At 44.9% G+C, this 20,641-nt stretch overlaps 2 protein-coding genes across 2 annotated transcripts; both read right to left on the reverse strand.

Annotated features, from left to right (window-relative positions):
- Positions 1–6,186: 6,186 nt before the first annotated feature.
- Positions 6,187–7,167, reverse strand: LOC100474557 (olfactory receptor 1S1). Its single transcript, XM_002922697.3, has one exon. It carries the CDS (start codon positions 7,132–7,134, stop codon positions 6,187–6,189), a length of 948 nt encoding a protein of 315 aa, XP_002922743.2. The 5' UTR covers positions 7,135–7,167.
- A 12,564-nt stretch (positions 7,168–19,731) lies between these two features.
- On the reverse strand, positions 19,732–20,641 carry LOC100474812 (olfactory receptor 10Q1). The gene is given in 3 exon segments (XM_034644820.1): positions 19,732–19,920; positions 19,922–20,431; positions 20,564–20,641. Coding segments are annotated over 3 exon segments (777 nt in total).

The raw sequence follows: 20,641 nt of genomic DNA on the forward strand, positions 1-20,641 counted from the left end.
GGTTTTATGTGTATCACATTTATTCTCATCACAACTCAGTATGTGAGGCAATGGGAAGGTGCTGGGTGAAGTTGTACAAACATTAATTGGTGTGATTACGGGGATTGTCCCAGGGTTCACAGCCCAGTGGGCATCTGTGGGCCTCTTCATTTCAGAGCTGTCTGGAACAGTCTCTCCTAGGCTGAGATTAGCCTTGGGTCCAGATACCTCCAGAAGTGGAGTTCACGAAACATTTTTTAACTTGCCTCTTAAAGTCCCATACACTTAAATACACACTAAAATTAATGCTAGGCACTATGCTTAAAGCTTTACGTGAATGATTTGCTTCAGTCCCAGCACCTGGAATGGGAAGTCATTCTGAGTGACCTTATTTAGTAAGAGGAAGATATAAAACCCAAACAGGTGGGGCGCCTGGGTGGCACAGCGGTTAAGCGTCTGCCTTCGGCTCAGGGTGTGATCCTGGCGTTATGGGATCGAGCCCCACATCAGGCTTCTCCACTAGGAGCCTGCTTCTTCCTCTCCCACTCCCCCTGCTTGTGTTCCCTCTCTCGCTGGCTGTCTCTGTCTCTGTCGAATAAATAAATAAAATCTTTAAAAAAACCCCCAAAAAACAAAAACCCAAACAGGTGATACAACTTGCCCAAGTTCTGCAGCAACAAAGTGGCGGACCAGGGAGTACCTGATCCCGAGTCTCTCTCACTCCAAAGGGTGTGCTCACAGATCACATCCCCCTTGGGCATCTTCCTCTCCGTCCCTCCCAGGCTCCAATTCTCAGATACAAATCATTTCAGAGGCATCTGGATTTCCGTTGCTTCCTCCAATAAGTAGTTCATCCGTATGGTGTCTCCAAGCAGTCACCAACCCTGCCTTCACGTCTTCCTTTTTAATCTTCAGTGATTGCCTAAGAATTCAAGATTCCTTTCTAAACACCGATTATTGTTATTTCTTACCATTTAGCAACATTTAATATATATATTTAATTTTTTTGTTCTTCTATCTATCTATCCATCTATCTATCTATATCATCTGTCCTCTATTAAATCTGATCTCTGCTTCTGTGAGTTAGGTTTTCTCAGATTCCACATACTAGTGAGATCAGCGGCAGGCAGAGGGAAAAGCAGACTCCCCACTGAGCAGGGAACCCGATGTGGGACTCAGTCCCAGCACCCTGGGATCATGACCTGACCGAAAGGGAGACACTTAACCGACTGAGCCACCCAGGACCCTCCTGTTCCTGATCATAGGGGAAACTTGTCAGTCTTTCACCAATCACTCTGTAAGTTTTTCANTTTCACCAATCACTCCGTAAGTTTTTCATTGATGCCCTTTATCAGTTTAAGGGAGTTCCCTTTGATTCTTAGTCTGTTGAGAGTTTTTTTTTTTTTAATTGGGCATAGATTTTGGATTTTATCTGAAGAGTTTTCTGTATCCACTAGGATTTTGGATTTTATCTGAAGAGTTTTCTGTATCCATTAGGATGATCATATAGTTTTATTTTATGCTTATTAATAGGGTAGATGACATTGATTGCTTTGGGAATGTTAGACAATCCTTGTATTTTTAGGATCAACTGCACTGGGTTACAGTATAGTACTGCTTTTATGATCAGAAAAAAAAAAGTAGAAGGTGTTCCTGCACATTCTTGGTTGGTTAAAAAGATCACAGATGGTATTGCCTAAACCCATATGCCAGTTTTAAAAGGAGATTGTACTTCTGAGTCATCTAAATTCCTCTACGAAAAGGAGAATAGAGACAGAATGATGAGCACTGGAAGGAAAATGAGAGCAAAGAAGGAATTTGAGATGTTTTCATCTTCCGGGCAACGTGTTCTGCAGGAAGCAGTTTCCATGTGGACTCTGAGGACACAGACCTGGTGGAGAGGTGGCTGGGGGGTGACGAGAGTGCATCACAAAGGAAGCTCGAAGGGCTGGTGGTTTGGATCCTGTGGTGTTTGAAACAGCTGATCTCTCTTTTTTCTTGGAAGAGTGTTCACTTTCTTCCTCCGTCTTCTGACACCACTNGGTTTGGATCCTGTGGTGTTTGAAACAGCTGATCTCTCTTTTTTCTTGGAAGAGTGTTCACTTTCTTCCTCCATCTTCTGACACCACTTTATTCTGGTTTCCTATGTCCTTGGCTCCTGCACCTCTGACTTCTGGGCTGGGTCCTTACTTTGACATGTCCGAGTCATGCAGGGCTTGGTCATAGGTCTTTCTCTCTCTCTGTAGTCACCCCTCGGCAATTTCACCCAATACTGAGAGTATTTGAATAAAATTCCAAGTCTTCACTGTGGCCGGAAAGATTCAGCCAGGCTGTGTCCTGAGCCACCACCATGACTATACTTACTTTCTTCATTGTCCTTAGTCTCCGCCTCCCTGTTCCCGCAATGACATCTTTCGCCTGCTCTTCCCTTTTCCTGGATTGTGTTTACCCAGATCTTCCCATGATTCACTCTCTTATTCAGTCCTCTGCTCATATATCCGAGAAAGGCCTTCCATGACTCCTGCAGGTCTCCACCTCAAAGAGCCAGTCCGTGCCGGGTCACCATATCCTCGGGCTCCTCCACTTGTTATCACAGGCCTTCTCGAGATCTCAGATTACGGCCACTTTTTATTTATTCATACATTCCTTGTCTGTCTCCTTCTTCGTGAAGGAAAAGCCAGAAAAGCAAGGGAGCTGTCCTATTTTCCTTTTGGTTTTCACTGGGTCCTCAGAAAAATATTTGTTTCATAAATGAACTAATGCATATTTGCAGACGCTTTATGCATTAGATTTTACAAGCCGTGCCTACCCGATGTGGATTTTTTTCAGTTTATTTTTCTCTCGCATTTGTGTTACCTACACCTAGATGGCAGGGGTTTCTGTTAATTTATTCATAAGGCCACAGGTTGGCTCTTCTCAGACCTGGCTAACACAAAGGCACAAAGAGCATAAAGTTCAATTGATGGTGCTTTGCACAAAATCTTTATGTATTCTAAAGCTAATGACACTAATTATTGACTAAATATTGTCTTTGCTTATCCAGTCTTACAAGACACTTATNGGCTAACACAAAGGCACAAAGAGCATAAAGTTCAATTGATGGTGCTTTGCACAAAATCTTTATGTATTCTAAGCTAATGACACTAATTATTGACTAAATATTGTCTTTGCTTATCCAGTCTTACAAGACACTTATAATTGTTTTTGTGTCCATTTCTCTCTTTGGTTTGTGAGAGCGCTGAGGGCACGGACTGTGAATTATCCATCCTTTTAGTCCCAGGGCCGGAGTCAGAGCCTGGTCAATAGAAGGTCTGCCGTAGATGTTTGTTGAGATGACAAATACAAGAATCCTTTAGGGGAATTCAAGCATCCAGGTCCAGAGGTATGCCTTTCCTCTGCAAAAATGCGTCAATGCTCTCATAAAAGTTTGCAGTTCTCTATTTTCTTAATCGGTTGTCTTTTGTGTCTTAAACTTAACCCTAATTCACTTCCTCAAGTAAACTCACAACTTGCATACAAGTCCATCCCCAGACAAATCAGCTTCCCTGTTACTCCCTGAGGACGGAGATGTGCTTAGAATGGATACAGTCTCCTTTGGAACCCAGGAGCTGGAGGTGATGGAGGACAGGCCCCCAGGGATGGTGACCAATTCAAAGCAAAAGACCTGGGTCTAACCCTGCTGGTTCGTACTCTATCACGTATGGGCTGGATGAAGTCAGAATAAAGAGAGCAAATTACAGACCTGCCCAATGGATGTTTACATAACGGATAAGATTCTGGAACCATGTTGAGCATGATGGTGTAATAGGCAAGAGGGTTTATCTTCCTTGAAATAAAAAAAATATATATTTTTCTTCCTAAAGTGATAGTCACTGTAAAATGTTAAAGCAATAACAGAGTATTACATAAATCCCTCCATTTTATGAAACAAAAGCCACTATTTTGGTTACATCGTGTTGTAGAACAAACCAGCCTGAAACGCAGGGACTTAAAACCAGCCCAGGGACTTTGTTGTTACCTCTGACAGTTCCAGAAGTTGACAGGACTCAGGCAGGCAGTTTTCACTTGGGGTCTCCAGCACTGACAGCTGAGCTGACACTGAATCAGCTGAATGTTCTCTTACTCCCGTGATGGAGACTGACGGGAGCGACCCAGAGACTCAAAGGCTGGAACAGTTCGAGCTCCTCGGGCGTCTCTCTCGGACTCTCTGTGGCCTTTCCACACGGCCTTTCCAACATGGTGGCTTCCGAGAAGCGGGACTTTTTACAGGGGATTCAGGGCTCCAGAGGTGGATGTCCCGAGAGAAGGTGCCAGGTGGGGGCTCTGTGGCTTTTCTGAGTCTTGGAAATCATCAGCACCACCTGTGGGGTACTCTATTAGCCAAAGCAGCCCCCCAGACCCCCAGGTTCAAGGAGAGGGACACAGACTCCATCTCTTGATGAAGAAGGGGCAAAGTTCTTCTAGAGCATGTGGGAGGGAAATATTCTTGTGGCCGTTTTGGGAAAATACGATCTGAAACAACCACTGGTAATATTCTTCTCTTCCTGCCTATGCCGTTTTACATAAGTGGTCGTCTGGGGAACTCTCGAGTATATTTAAGGTGGAGGCCCGACAGACCCCTCCAGCAGACATCTCCATCAACCAGTTGGCATCCAGATTCATGGAAATCGCATAGCTGGAGTAGAACTCAGAGTTCATGTGGTTCGGAATTCTTGAGGTCACCAGAAGGGTGTTTCCAGAATACAAGAGCCTGATTCCTTCGCTGGAGTCTGGGTTAGTAGATGCAGGGTGGGGTTTGGAAGGAAAGAAGTAAAACCTGGCTTATAACCTTTCTCAGCCTCGAGGAAGTCTGAGGTTTGACGCTTGGTCTAATCCCCCTAGCAGTGGGTTCCGGAACTGTCCAGGTGTATGCTGGATCCAAGATGCAGGACAGTCTTGCTAAAATGGCTTTGAAGCTATGTGACCACTTTTTTCTGTTTGTTAAAATTGGTTATGGAGGTGTCTGTAATTGATGAGCAACTGACATTTGCTGCGATGCAGCTGCGCCAGCAAAGGGGTAGTCACATACCTTTAAGGCGACTGTCAAAAAGCAAGGCATAAGGCCTAAGGAACCCCAGAGCTGAAGTTCTCCTGAACTGAGGTGGTCCACACACGCTGAGTGTTCTCTCTCTTGACCATGCACATTCCAAGTATGGAATGACCGGGATATTTAGGGGGTGTGCGTAGGAATCATGAGACCTCTATTGTGATTAATCATGTGTGTTGTGTGGCTGTCCTGAACCCTTACTTAAAGCTTTCTTGAAGCTTGATTCTTGGTGTATCTTGTGAGTTTAATTGCCAAGCTGACCCCAAGACCAGTGCAGCTGGTTAAGCAGGGACGGCACTGCAGGGTCTGAGAATTTGAATTTTAAAAAAGTTTCTCTAGGTAATTCTGATGTATACCCTCAGTTGGAAACAACTGGAACCAAAGGCCTTATTTTATAGATGAGAAGACAGGCTGAAGAAAGTGAGTTGACCTGCCTTAATAACTACTCAGGGAAGAGTCAGGACTACAACTCATGTCTTTTATATATATGCTTTCTGATTTTTCATTGAATGCATTTCCCCAAATGTGTTTTGCACACTAGTCCCAAGAACTACTTTGTGATGAATCAGGCTATATACGATTGAATAAGTTGAGTTTTGAGAATTGCTATATACCCTACTACCCTCCTGAGATTTATTCTATCCAAAGGCTCTGAGAAGTTGTCTAGTGAAAAGATTTTGCTTCACTGAACTCAGAGTTGCCCCAAATTATTTGGACGTGGAACCCTCCTATGAACATCTTACTGAATAGTAGTTTTGGCAAAACAAACTTTGAGCAAAACTGACCTAGAGAAATCTAGATTGAATGAAGGTGTTAGTAATAACTGTCTTCAGAGCTATAAAAGCCAGACTGTAGGTATTGTCTGCACCTGTTATTGTTTGAGATGTAAACAATTTGCACCCAAGTTTGTAGTAACATAGATTAGAAACAAGATATGCGTTATACTTGTGACTTACTAAGGGGGTTAGGGCCTAATTTCCAAGACCAGAGCTACATGGAAAAGGCCCAACCCCTCAGAGGTTGGAATAGGAGGCAGATCTAAAGCGGAATCATCACATCTATGCCATGAACTCCGGGCAGAGTCATCCCTCTGTTTCTGAGGATGGAAAGGATTCAGGTGTTCAGCACCTCGAAGGGAGGAACCGTTTCCTACTGATGAGCTTCCTTAGGGCACCTTTCACGTCCTTATTCCTCAGGCTATAGATGAAGGGGCTCATCATGGGTGTCACCACAGTGAATAGCACTGCACCAATCTTATCTCTGTCATCGGGGTGAGTGGATGAGGGGAAGAAGTAAACCCCCACAATGGCCCCATAGAAGAGTAATACAACTGTCAGGTGGGATCCGCAGGTGGAGAAGGCTTTCCGCTTTCCCTCCGTGGATGAGATTCTCAGGACAGCCCTGACAATGCAGACGTAGGAGAAGAGGATGAGGGCAAAGGGGAAGGTGACAACTGATGAGCCCACGATAAACAACACGAGTTCATTGATCCTTGTGTCTGAGCAGGACAGCTTGAGCAGAGGAGCCAAGTCACAGAAGAAGTGTGGGAGAGTGTTGCTGTCACAGAAGAGCAATGGGAGGAGCAGAAGGGTGTGTGTTAGGGCAACGGTGTTACTGAGAACCCACGGAACGACTGTGAGCAAAACGCAGAGCCTGGGTTGCATGACGGTCACATAGTTCAGAGGGTGGCAGATAGCCACAAAACGGTCATAGGCCATGACTCCCAAGAGGAAATTGTCAATAACAACAAAGACGATAGAAAAGTACATCTGGGTGATGCAGCTCTCATAGGAGATGGATTGAGTCTTGGTCTGAATATTCATCAGCATCTTGGGGACCGAGGTGGATATGGAGGAAATATCAGCAACGGACAGATTGGCAAGGAAGAGATACATGGGGGTGTGAAGGTAAGAATCCAAGCCGATGGCCAGAATGATGAGCCCATTCCCAACCACAGTGACCAGGTACATACTCAGGAAAAGCACAAAGAGGAGCTTCTGCTGCTCAGCCTGGTTGGAGAGTCCCAGAAGGAGGAATCCAGAGATGGTGGTTCGATTTTCTTGATGCATATCTCTGCTGATCTGGAGAAAGGAACACAAGGTCTTCACACCCCCAAAGAAAAGGCAGTATGGTACCATTTGGCTAGAGCCATTACAAGGAGGTGAAGAAAGATTACTTAATAAAGAACTATGTCAGCAGTGCAGAGACTCAGGAAATATCCTAGGAAGGAAAGACAGAGCCACCGTGATAGACACTTCTCAATAAACACATTTTAAACTGGAGCATGACTCTGAAAGTGATGTGTATAGTTGGTTCCAAATGTAGCTGAATGCCTTAAACTGAGGACGACACGCAGGGTGTACTCCATAGTTTAGAGATGTTAGCTAGCCCTGAAGGAATTACTTAAAAATGAACAAAATGGCCCTAAAACCTTTCCCAGCATTCACCTTCATCTTGAAATCTAAGAAGACAGAAATGGGCAGAGTCATTGAGTGAAGCCTTTGGGAAGGAGACACGAACAGGAGTTGGGAGCGCTTACTGAAATATACCGCCGTGTGGGTGCTCCTGCCCGCTCCCGTTAGGGGCAGGACGCCAGAAGAGCTGCTCTTGGACAACGTGTTCGGAAGGGAAACCAGACGTTTGCTTCGTTGGTGGTTAGATGTTAAGTGAACAGAGAAAGTCTAGGGGGCTTATAGGAACCTAAAGACTTGTGTTCGTGTCCCACTTCTAAAGGTGGGGGGCTCCCTGGATTAGCCCCCTGTGGCAGGGGTAGGGGCAATTCTGTACCCTCACCATGACATGGCATGAGTAGGTGGGTTTCCCCAGGCCAAGCAAGTGTGCTGGATGATGTTGGGCTCAGGCCACCTTACTGGGACTCTAACCAAAAAAACACAAACAAACAAACAAACAAACAAACAAACCAGCCTGTGGGGGTAGAAGAGGCTATAGCAGTGAGGGCATGGGTGATTCTCTAGTGAAAGAGGGATCATTAAAAGATCAGGGAGAAAATTCATTGCCCTGGAGCAGCAGTCCCAGGAAAGAGGCCTCTGAAAAACCCCACATAGTCTCATGACGGAGCAGGGCTGCCACACAAAACTCACCCACTGCCAGAATTCCATGGCAGCAAACTTGAAGACTTTTGTCCTTGTACCCACCCCCATTCCCGTTCCTTCCCACTGCACTTCCCCGGCTACCTGAGCTCAGTGGGGAGGACATGTGCTTTGAAGCATGTGAAATTCACGTTTTAAATTGGGGCCAGGCTTTTGAATACCTGGAAGTGGGTTTTCCATACCAAAGTAGAAATTATTTTTAAAACTAAAAGTGACCAGGAAGCTAGAGTGACCTCCCAAGGTGTAGCACAGAGGAAGGAAGACTGGGCCAAGTCTGGTTTTCCTTGTGGCTGATTGGAAAGAACGGTGGCCTTATAGCCAAGGTGCTGGGTTCCTTCCGGTCTTTCTGCTCTCCTTGTGTGGCCTCCTTTCACTCTTTCTCTCTCTTCGATCATCTGTGAAAGGTTAGAGATACCCACATCCCCAAATAACTTTCTTTCAATGAAAAGGCCAAAACCCAGGAATCCTCCTGCTCTGGGTTCTGGAAAACCGAGGGGCAGTGGAGACCAAGCAGTAGATCTGAGCAGGTCTCCTTGCCCCTGAGACACTTGGCTTACAAATCTGAGAAGGGAAACCTGTAGAAGGGAGACTCCCATCCACAGCTACAATGAGATAAAGAACTGGCAGGCATCTATATTTAACCCTCAGGGCAAGACACAGACCTGCCTTAGAGGGTCCTGTGATCACTGAGCCTTGGGTCAGTTTGGGCTTGACTAGCACGGCGACAGGCGATGTGTGTAGTTTTGAGTGACAATCTCTAATTTCACTTTTCTGTGCTATCTCTCCCTCCCACCATCAGTCCCACACTAATTGTTTTGAGTCCCTGGGGCAATTGTCTAGCTGGTTAAGAGCTGCNGGCAATTGTCTAGCTGGTTAAGAGCCAGGCTAATGTCTAAAGAGGCTCACCTCTGAAGGATGATAAGATCTCAGGAAGTTACTGGAATCTAGACCCAGCAGCTTAATGGATTGTTGAAGGGTAGCAGGGGGAAGTCTGAGAGCAGCTCTTATGTATTTTTCAGAACCAGACTCTTTTCCCAAGTACAAGTCATGGTGCTGGGCTCTTATGGGACATGGAGCTCTTTCGATGTCATTTGGGACCATATCCCTGAAGTGTTTTCCTCAAACAGACGGTTGTTTTCATGTCCCAGCCTCAGTGAGGTAAATGGGGAATAGACGCAGCTCTGTTTTTTCGTTTCTTTGTCTTCGGGTGCCCTTTCCCACTTGTGCTTTCCTCGGTAACTTAGTTCGTTGCTGCTCTTCACAGCAAGTGAATCATTCGCTGGGTGTCTTATGTTTTCAGTGACATGGTAAATATTTTGAGTTCCTTCTGTTTCCTCTCTAGTGCCTAGTAGAGGGGGAGCACTTAGTAAGTACCTCAAGAATTGGGTGAAATTCCTGCACTAGGGGTTACGATCCCGAAGAGAGGCCATCTGTAGCAGAAGAGGAGAGCCTATGGCCTTGTACTGCTTGAATGGATGTCCGTGTTGGGAGGGACTCTCAGGGTCCAGGAATTCAATACTCAGGGCTCTTGGCTGTAAATGAACAAAATCAACTCTGGGTTTTAATATTGAAAAGACACATGCTGATTGACATGGTTCACAGATACGCTGGGAAGGCAGGAAAAACAGACCCTGAAATGGGCAGGAGCAAGGGCTGCCATATATACACATATAGCCAGAGACACAGCCTAAATCAATACATCCCTCCTAATGCTTACACGCGCCTCATAATACAGTGCAGGTGTTTCTTATCCAAACCAGGAACACAGGAAGCAATTTAACCTATAAACTAAATGTATAGTTATTCACGACTAATATTTAGAATAACTGGGTAATGGAGAAGGAAGAGAAGGCAAGCTATTCCATTATCTAATATATCTATCTGGTGAGAGCTAGGTAGGAAATGTGGGTGGAACCATAATGCTTGTTTCTGCACCTTGTCCACGAGGCATATTTATAAGCTCCTTCTTCTACTACTGCTCAATGGTCCGAATGTTTGTGTCCCCCTCTGATCCATATGTAGAGACCTGACCCCCAGGATGGTGGTAATAGGAGGTGGGGGGGGTCTTTGGGAGGTGATTAGGTCATGAGGGAGTCCTCATGAATGAGACTAGTGCCTTCAGAACAGAAACCCCAGAAAGCCCCCTCTCCCCTTCTTCCATGCAAGGACACAGGGAGAAGACAACCGTCCATGAGTCAAGAAGTGAGCTCTCACCAGATAATGAATCTGCCACACCTTCATCCCGGGAGGGGGGGACCTCCAGCCTCCAGAAGTGTGAGAAATACAACTTTGTTGTGTATAAGCCTCCCAGTTTATGATATTTTGTTATAGCAGCCTGAAACGACTAAGACAACTACTATCTCAGCATGGGTCTTCTAGAAAGCAGAGCCAGGAGCAAGAATTTAGATCTTGACATTCTATTTGGAGGATACATCCCCAGGGAGATGAGGACATCAGAGGGAAGGAGGCCAGGCTAGATGCAAAGAACGTGGTGAAATGCTTTACTGCAGGGAAATTGCACTCGAGTACGAAGGGGCCAAGATCACTAAGGAGACATGTTCACTCAGCATATGGAACTCCCCTGAAAGGAGACCCCACAGCCAGGAGTTCAGGGAGGAGAAGAGGAAGGGATGCTTTTGTACCTTATTCCTTCTCTTCTCTTGCTTCTTGTTGACCATGGGGACTTGACTCTTCTGAAATTCTAGTCATACCAGCTAGGCCCTTCATGGTGTTAAAAAACAAAATTCAACCAAGTAAATTTGAAAATCTAATTGGTTATATTAAGTGATTCATGAATCAGGTGCTATCCCACTAGCAAGTAGAGGAGAGTTCTGAGGAGCTGTGCAAAATGGAAGGTTTTTATAAGAAGTAGGGAGGGACAAGGAAGTTACTAATAAGAGAAAAGGATTGTTTCAGGCAAGGTCATCTTCCCTTAGAAGGAAGGGCTGGAGGTCTTACCATGCAGATTACCTCATCTTCTCATGGGGGGAGAGAACCCACCTAATGGATTACCTCACTGGTGCTGATCAGAAAATTCCAAATTGATTGGTTTAAAATTCCACTCCTGGAGAGGTTGAAACTGCAATGAAGTCTGGGGGCAAGTGCTCCAAGAGTTGTTTTCTTAGAGTTGTTTTTCAACAGGCCACACAGGAAGTCAGGAACCATGTTCTGAAACACAGCTATGAATCTGAGTCCGGAAGAGGAGGGGAACTTTGTGTGGGCAGGTTTGGTATTCAGGTTCTTGTGGATGTCTGCTGGCTGAGAGGCCTTGGAAAGAGAGCAGAGTTTGGGAGGCAAGCAGTGTCCTTAGAAAGGAAGCGGTATAGGGTTAGTATCTAATATACATTGTGGGGCCTCCATTTTTCCAAGAGAATGAAAATACTCTGAGAAGGGAAATATGAGCCCTGTCATTCCAGAGTAGCATTTCTCAAACTTGTATTCATTATTGCCCAGGTACTGTTTCAGGATTTCTTTCTTTTCTTTTCTTTTCTTTTCTTTTCTTTTCTTTTCTTTTCTTTTCTTTTCTCTTCTCTTCTCTTCTCTTCTCTTCTCTTCTCTTCTCCTTTCTTTCTTTCTTTCTTTCTTTCTTTCTTTCTTTCTTTCTCTCTCTCTCTTTCTTTCTTTCTTTCTTTCTTTCAGATTTTATTTAATTATTTGACAGAAAGAGAGACAGCCAGCGAGAGAGGGAACACAAGCAGGGGGAGTGGGAGAGGAAGAAGCAGGCTCCCAGCAGAGCAGGGAGCCCGATGCGGGTCTCGATCCCAGGACTCTGGGATCAGGCCCTGAGCTGAAGGCAGATGCTTAACAACTGAGCCACCCAGGCACCCCTGTTTCAGGATTTCTTTTCCCTTAGCCTGGGGTTCTTGGTCATGCCGCTTTGAAGAATGAAGAGGTAGACCAGATGAAGAGTGGTGGGCAGCAAAGCAAAGTTTACTGGGTGATAGTGCAAAGCTTCTGAAGAGGGAGGGGACCTGAGAGGGATGCCCTTGGAGTTTCTAAGTCTAGGGGATTTTATAAGATTGTTAGGCTGTTTTAATCTGATTAACCTTGCATGTGCCTGTCACTCAATCAGGTTTTTGTCCACGCACTCATCTACGTATCAGGTAGTTGTTCACGTGGGAAGGGTGGGGAGGGCTCTTTTCAGGGTGGTGTGGAATAACAGGATGGGGTCTTTTTTCTCTTAAGGGTAGTTTCCTCTTAAGACAAGTCCCCTTGTCCCTGCCTGCCTTCTGACTACCCTCCATTAGTACTCTTTTAAGGACCCTTTATAACTTTTATCATCAATCCTCTCCAGCTCCCATGAAATTAAATACTACAGAATCAGATTTTGTCAGATAGGGGTGAGCTTTGGAGAGCCACAAATCATTGAAATATCTAAGATTTCTGAGGCTCCTGGGTGGCTCAGTCAGATAAGCTCCCAACTCTTGATTTTGGCTCACCTCAAGATCTCTGGGTTGTGAGATCCAGCCCTGCATCAGGCTCCGCGTTGGGTGTGAGATCCTCTCTCTCCCTTTCCTTCTGCTCCCGCCCCCAACTAAAAAAAATCTAAGATTTTTTTCACTTCCAAGTACTAATTTTTGCCCACATGGGGGTGATAATGCCCCTGTGGAGGTCCTTTCAAAAGGGTGGCCGGTCTTGATCTCTTGTAAAAGGACAGCAAGAGTGTTAGCAAAACAAGTCACAGTCTTCCTGTCTGTAGCTAGCCCTTAGGCTCTGGGTGAGATTCTTCATCTCCCTCCTTCACATCTCATTCGATTCCCTCACTCTTGGCTCACACTTTGGCTGATCTGGGTTGTTCTCTGTTTCCCTGAGAGGTACGAATACTCGGTTGTCCTGACCTTTCAGGTTTTGGTGGCTGTGATTGCTCATTACAGTCTTTCCTCCAGAGTTCAGAATCACCCTGGGTCAAGGTTTCAGGAACTGGAAGCCCCTCTCCTCTCCCATGCTGTGTGGTTGTGGAGTAGAAGCTGAGGGTTAGCCCTATCGAGAAAGAAAGACTTGGGAAAATCTCCTAAGCTTCTGACTACATTTTATCTGTTCAAAGTTTATTAATAAAATATTACTTGGACTTGACTCCATATCCTGTTCCTGTTCTGGCCTAAGTAGTATGGGGGAGTCATGAGGGCTAACACCTGGTTCTAACCTCCAGAAGCTCACAGTTGACTTGCAGATACAAGATGTGAACAAGAAACAAGGGCTTAAAGTTACCAATGGCAGACGGAGACAAGTACAGTGGTTGCTGTCAGATATCACGCATGGTAGGGAAAGTGTTGCAGGAATTTAGGGGAGATAGGGTTACCTGTATACTGGGGTAATAAGTAAATATTTCATGGCAGATGGAAACTAGAGGCATCCTTTTAACATGGACAGGGTTTACATAGGTGGGGAGACACGGAGAGAGGGATTCTGAAGCAGGGGGCTGGTAAGAGCAGAGGCCAGGTGGTGGGACCATGCATGGCATGTTCTAGGTTCAGTAAAGACACCAGTGCTGCTAAGAGAGAGGCTCCTAGAAAGAAGTAAGAAATAAAGTTGAAAAGTTGTAACTTGGGGCCCGATCCTGGCATGCTTTTAACGTCAGGGAAAGGTGCCGCTTTTGTATTTACCATTTCCTTACCTGTCATTTCTCATCACTCATAAATTACAGGGTGCGGAGTCATTCCATGAACAGAGTCATGGAATCTATAGCTGGAGGGCACCACAGCGTTAACTAAAACATCACTCATTGTACAAATGAGTAAATTGAGGGATGGCTGACTTGTTAACATCAGTGATTTAGTTTTGGCTCAGAACCCAAAGTAGGACCACATGAAGTGGTTTCCGGTCCAGTTACGTTCTTTGAGGCTGTTGTAGTAGAAACAGCAGGGACTTTGAAGTGAGACAGACCTGGCTGGTAATTCTAGTTCTGCCCCCGAGTGGGTGTATGACCTTGGGCATGTCACTTAACCTGTAAGAGCCCCTATTTGCATACCAAAAAACTGGCAATGATGGCCCCTGAAACATACTTAGCGCTCAATAGACACCAGGTCCTTTTCTTTTGTTTACTCCTGAGGTGCCAGCAACCTTGGGAGTATAATTTAAGAGATCCACACTCCCAGCCTCTTCTCTTAGCTGGTTTGAGATAAACACTGATAAAATCACCAAGGACTCAGATAACAAAATATCTCCGTAAAGGCTAGGTTGAGACACGTGTATTAGGCTCTGGCTGGTGGGGCGTGGGTGTGCAGAAGAATTGGAATTTGGGGGTCAGAGAACCCATCTAATGATAAGTGCCCTTTCATGTGTTAAGCATAAGAGACCCAGAAACAAGACTGCAGAGGAGCCATTAGAATCAAACTCATAATGGATAAAGAAATTGGATTAACAATGGAATATGATTCAGGGATTAAAAAGAACAAATTGCTAAAATACACAACCACCTGTATGAATCTCAAAAACAGTATGTTAAGTGACAGAAGCCACACACAAAAGAATACATACTTAATGAGTTCCATTCATATGAAATTCCTATATGGGGACAGCTAATCTACAGGATAGACGTCAGAACAGTGGTTGATTGGGCAGGGAGGGGTATTGATTGGAAAGGGGAACAAGAGAAATTTCTGGGGTGACAAAAATATTTTATTATTGAATACAATTGCCCAAAGACATCAAACAGAACCTTCTGAAATCTACATAGTTTATTGTATGCTACTTACACTTTGATTAAAATATATAAAAACAAAATAAACCCACTGCATTTTCCTTTTTGCTTCAAGTGTTATTTGAGTTATGATCACATCAGAGTTAATGGAAAAATCTTTTCTTGCCTTGTCTTTTCTCCCAGATAAGCAGAGGGTGAGATGCTAAATCTTTGCTGGGATTCTGGAAGCAGAAGCTGGGAGGCAGAGTGAAGCCAAGGATGCCCCTACATATGGTAACATCCAGAGGGAAGCTGTCATCCTCCAAGATGGTCTAATTGGAAGTTAGTCCACAGTAGACAAGAGTCGAGAGAACAGATATGTGGCAGTTTCTCAGGAATTAGAAGACCCAGGTTAGAACAAGCCGGTGGGCACTTTTGCATAGCCACAGAGATTTGTTGGAGCCTTGTGGCCTCATCTGCGCAGGTGGGAGGGAGTCTTAGACATTTTGGAGCCAGAGTTTCTAAGAGCTCCTTGGTCATGGAAAAAAATATAAACCCCTCTTTGAGAACACACACAAGAACTTACCAAAACTTACATTGAGGAAAACAAGGGTGTATCGTACACCATGATCTTCTTGCATATATTATTCTCCTCTTCTAGAAAAAAAAAAAAAAAGACTGACTTGTAATTGAGTGTTTCTGTTCCCAACAATCAGTAGACTCCTTGAAAGCAGGTCTTGTGTTTTGTCTTAGAATTCAAGCATATAGCCCAGTGTCAGGTACATAATATGGTCCCTTCCTCATCCCCAAGTCACCATCCCTCTACACTCTCTTTATCCCAAATCCCTGCCCCCCCTCACCACCCTCCTTATTTTCATAGCATTTGTCTATTTATTTTGTCTCTTTCCTCCTCATGAACATTAGATCCATGGAGTCAGAAACTCTGGCAAATAGATTCTTTCTAAATATTTGTTTAAAAATGAGTAAATGAACACACATGATAAATATTTATTGAAGGAATTGTTGTATTATGGCATCAAGGTGTCTTTCTAAAATAGTTTCATAAAGATCACCAAGTATGTGGCCTGTGATCTCTGGGGATGGTTACACAACACTGTACACCCTCTCTGTTGAGTGGCTTCTTTTTCCCAATGTTACAAGCACCGTGCTTTTTCCTTCTCGTGAGAGCTGGATTGAAACCAAAAAGAAGCAACTAGGACAATTCTCATATTGGAGTTGGTGGGCAAAGAGAGGCTCAAGCAATAACCACCATCATATTTCAAGCTTCTAATTATTTTCACTAGAATCCATAATTTTATAATGTGGTTTCAAAGTAACTACTGGGAGAGGGAGAAACAGAGAGAGAGAGAAGGAGAGAAAGAGACAGGGGAAAGGGAATGTGGCCGTTGTTAGGAAAATGTCTGTTGCTATGCTTGACGGTGTGATATGGCAGGTTATTTCTGACCCATCCAGTATCCACAAAGCAAACTATCTGTCCAGGTTGTGTTGTTGCATCATCTCTCTCATTCCACCCTTCTCTTATTGCCCACTCTCCACTGACACTCATTAGTTGTAACTGGACAATACAGACATGCACAAACACACACTCCTTATATGGTTTTTTTGGTCTTCAACATGTGGGAAGGAGAAATTGGAATTCCTGGGAATTTTCGGGAATGCACAAAATTAAGCCATGTAAAAAATATTCTCACTATTCTTTATCCTCTTTATTCTTACTACAGGCATCTAAAATTTGTTTAATAATTATAAATATTAGATGTATTAATATCTACCAAGTACTGTAGACTGCAGCAAATACCCAAACACTGGGAAATGCCTGTGAACATTACTGGGTGGTATCTGAATAAAGAAACATCTGGATCTCCCATTAACATTAACAGCACTGTGCAGAATCACATGACAAAATGGCCAATCTAAGGACTTATTTGCTTCCAAAATGTGTTATTTCTTGGAACATCACTCATAGGATTTGTATAAAGTTTCCCAGACATATACACTTATGAATATTTATTTTATTTGCAAGGATGACTCACTGTTAGCAGCAGACAGGGCCACGAACTCACACATAGAATCAGCTACCAGCAAGACTGACTGATCTGGTCGTGACTGTTTCTTGCCCAGTGCTTCTTGTCCTCATTCCCAAAATGTAAACTTAACCTTTGACTCTGCATGTCATGTTTCCTGCTCCTGCTTTCCACTCAACACGAGTGGATTCCTCTGAACCTCTCTGTGTTGCTGATTATGCTTTAATTCTTGCAGGAGAGTTATGACACCTTTTTCAATTTTCCTAATTTTTCATCTACCTTTTCTCAGAATTTGGGTTTAAAAATAAATAATTGTTTTTTGAGAAATGCTGGGAAGGAATTCCTACATGGAAACATTACTCTCATCACTGTGGCTAACCCTTCTTTTCGTGCACTGGTTGACCCATAAGAAAGGCGTTGGAGAAATCCAGTGTGATAACATAGCGGTGATAAATAGCTTAAGAAGACATACCGATGTTTCTAGCAAAGTTACCTGCAAGCAGTGTCATTTCAGGGAATGGAACTGATTCCCATTTTGTATTGCATGTAGTGCAGTGTTTAATTAAAAAAAAAAGAAAAGAAAAAAGGCGGAGCTTCCATTCAGCTAAAATCCTTCCAGGAAGGTAATGGGGGGAGCCCAGTAATTCAGCTAACAGGAGTGATCACTGCTCTAGACCTTCTTCTGATAGAGTAACAGTTCACCTTCTTTTTGGGTTCCAAGTTAATTTTCTGTCTGATTTGTGATATTAAATGAAAATGAAAGAAGGCTTGGAAACGCAGCTGGAAACTCTCCTTGTGTTAGCATTCCCGACAATGCCTCGCACACTGTGTGCATTTAATTGACTCATTCTGTCCTGATGTGGCTTGGCCTGCATAGGTTGATAAGCAGCCTGCCAACCAGAGAGTTTTGTTTTTTCCCTCCAGCATTCAGTGGGAAGCAAAGGCATTTCTAATACATTGTTAAACCCGTGACTGTTTCCAGAATAATTAACACTTTGTAGACCTTCTCCTTATCCCCATGAGAAATCAGCGTAAAAAAATAAAAGCATCAGAAAGCCTGGGTGGCTCAGTCAGTTGAGCTTCTGCCTTTGGATCAGGTCATGATCCCAGGGTCCTGGGATCAAGTTCCATGTCGGGCTCCGTGCTCAGTGGGGAGTCTGCGTCTCCCTCTCCCTCTGCCCTCTCCCTGTTCATGCTCTCTCTGCCTCTCTCTCAAATAAATAAATAAAATCTTTAAAAAATTAAAAGTATCAAAAGCAGTAGTTTTGAAGAGAAGAAGTAAGTGAAACATGAAGTGCTTGCCTAGGAAAAATATGAAAGGTGGAGGATGGTGTTGTGATGGGAATTTACAGGCCAAATAAATCTCTATGAGCCTCAGATTCCTTACAGAAATTATCATTTTTCTGCTTATGAGAGTAACACCAGCCTCATTTTACAAAACACGAAAAAATGAATAAATTAATAAAGAAGAAACAATTTTCCATAATTCTACATATCAGAGATGAGAACCATGAACTTTCTGGTGTACTTCCATTCATTATCCTGCACATGTATTTTTACAGAATTGGGCTCCTGTTGTAGTTAGCTCTTATCACTTACCGTTATAATGATAAACGTTGCCCCTTATTATTAAATATTAATTTAAATACGATTTTAAGTATGTTGTATTCATGTGTCCAACATTGAAAGTGAGATTTTAATACCTTTTCCTTTTACAAATATAAGAAACAGCCTTATAGTTTCAGTTTTGTTAGACTTAATTTTCTGAGGTTAATTTTAGAACAAGAATTATTGAATCAATGAAAAGAAACATTTTTAGGCCTTTGGAATGCGTAGCCCTATGGCATTTAGAAAGGTTATGCCAAGTCCTTAGGTCAGTTTTAATATCCACTGGCAGACACTCTCACTCTTCTGGGGTTGCTAACTAAAGTTAGCTTTATGGGCTGGATCCAGACCCTTGCCGGACAGGCTGTGTCCTCCCTGAGCTGTTCTGGAACAGGTCATTTCTGGTTAAGCCCTGTCCTCGGAGCCCTCTTTACCTCATTGTTCCCCAGGGTGTAAATGAGAAGGCTGGGCACCGTGATGTCAGCTGTGCAAAGCACAGAGGTTCTATGGAGGGTTTGTCTGTGGTCCGGGCACAGGTACAAGGGGATGGAACCGCCACCTGCCAGCAGGACGTGCTGCGGTGGTGGGACAAGTGGCGCCACCTGCTGAGTGGGTCTGTGAATAGCAGCCATTAAGGAGGCACCGGAAGAGGTGAGGAAGAAGAGCAAAGCCTTGAATGGCTTATACTAAGGTCAGTGCTGGCATCGAGCAAATGCAGTGTCTCTCCTACAGCATGGCCGATGCACTGTACGTGCTTAGTCAATGAATGCCACGTCCTGACCGCTTCCTGGCACTACAGAATGAAAGACAATGAAGGCAGCCAGTTGGGATGTATGGAATGAAGGAAACTGAAGCGTTAAGTAAGCTCCCGTTTGCCATACACTCGTATCTAAAACAATGATAAAATATATTTCTCTTAGATCCACGTCTCTGTGAATAGCTCTTAGTGTCATTGCCCCGGCAGGAGGCAGGGCGTCTGAAGGTACGCGGCTTTATTCACAGCATGTATGAGGGGGTCCTGAGGGAGCCATTGCTATGACTGAGCTGCGAACCTTTAAAGTAGGGCCAGCGGACTCGAGCTCCCGCATTGAGAGTTTTGTCCAAATTTTCTAATCTTATTCAAAGCACTTCAAGGAAATGAGCGCAGACTGGGGACACGGGGGCAAATATGGCAAAAGAAGTACCAACTGCAAAGTGTGGGAAAGTTAAGTATTGTAATTCCGTATTTGTTATTTAGAGTTCGTCGTCATGGCAACTGACAGGCAGCCACCCCGGGCTCCTTAAGCCTCAATTGGCGCCAGAGGCTGCCTTACCGAGGACTGCGTTCTTCAGGGCATCTTTGACATCCTTGTTCCTAAGGGTGTAAATCAGCGGGTTGAGTAGGGGGGTGACGAAGGTGTAGACCAGGGCGATTTGGCGGTCCTCGTCCTCGGAGGTGCTGGAGCGGGGACGCAGGTAGACGAGGCTGCAGCAGCCGGTACTGCAGCAGGACCACGGTGAGGTGCGACGAGCAGGTGGAAAAGGCCCGGCGGCGGCCCTCGGCGGAGCGCATGCGCACGATGGCCCAGGTGATGAACGCATAGGAGACACAGATCAGCAGGAAGGGGACGGTCAGCACGAGGATGCCCACCACGTAGAGCACGGCCTGGTGCACGCGGATGTCCGCGCAGGCCAGCCGCAGGACCGGGGGCACGTCGCACAGGAAGTGGTTGATTTCCCGGCGGTGCCCGCAGAAGGGCAGGGTGAAGATTAAGGACGTGAGCTGCAGGGACAGGAGGAGGGCCAGGCCCACGGCGCACGCCACCATCTGGACGCACAGCTTCTGGGTCATGATGAGGGTGTAGCGCAGTGGGTGGCAGATGGCCACGTAGCGATCGTATGCCATGACTGCCAAGAGAAAACAGTCAGCGCTGCCGAGGGAGACAAAAAAGAACATTTGGGCCCCACAGCCAGCCAGGGGAATGGGCTTCCNGGTGTAGCGCAGTGGGTGGCAGATGGCCACGTAGCGATCGTATGCCATGACTGCCAAGAGAAAGCAGTCAGCGCTGCCGAGGGAGACAAAAAAGAACATTTGGGCCCCACAGCCAGCCAGGGGAATGGGCTTCTGGGCCCCCCCAATGTTGGAAAGCATCAAAGGCACTACCACAGAGGTGTAGCTGATTTCTAGGAAGGACAGGTTGCACAGGAAGAAGTACAT

This window comes from Ailuropoda melanoleuca, chromosome 16 (genome assembly GCF_002007445.2).
Source record: "Ailuropoda melanoleuca isolate Jingjing chromosome 16, ASM200744v2, whole genome shotgun sequence".
NCBI classification, from domain to species: domain Eukaryota; kingdom Metazoa; phylum Chordata; class Mammalia; order Carnivora; family Ursidae; genus Ailuropoda; species Ailuropoda melanoleuca.

What these genes read in the sequence shown, in the direction of transcription:
- LOC100474557 (XM_002922697.3), bottom strand. Translation starts at nt 7,134, where the DNA reads ATGCATCAAGAAAATCGAACCACCATCTCTGGATTCCTCCTTCTGGGA.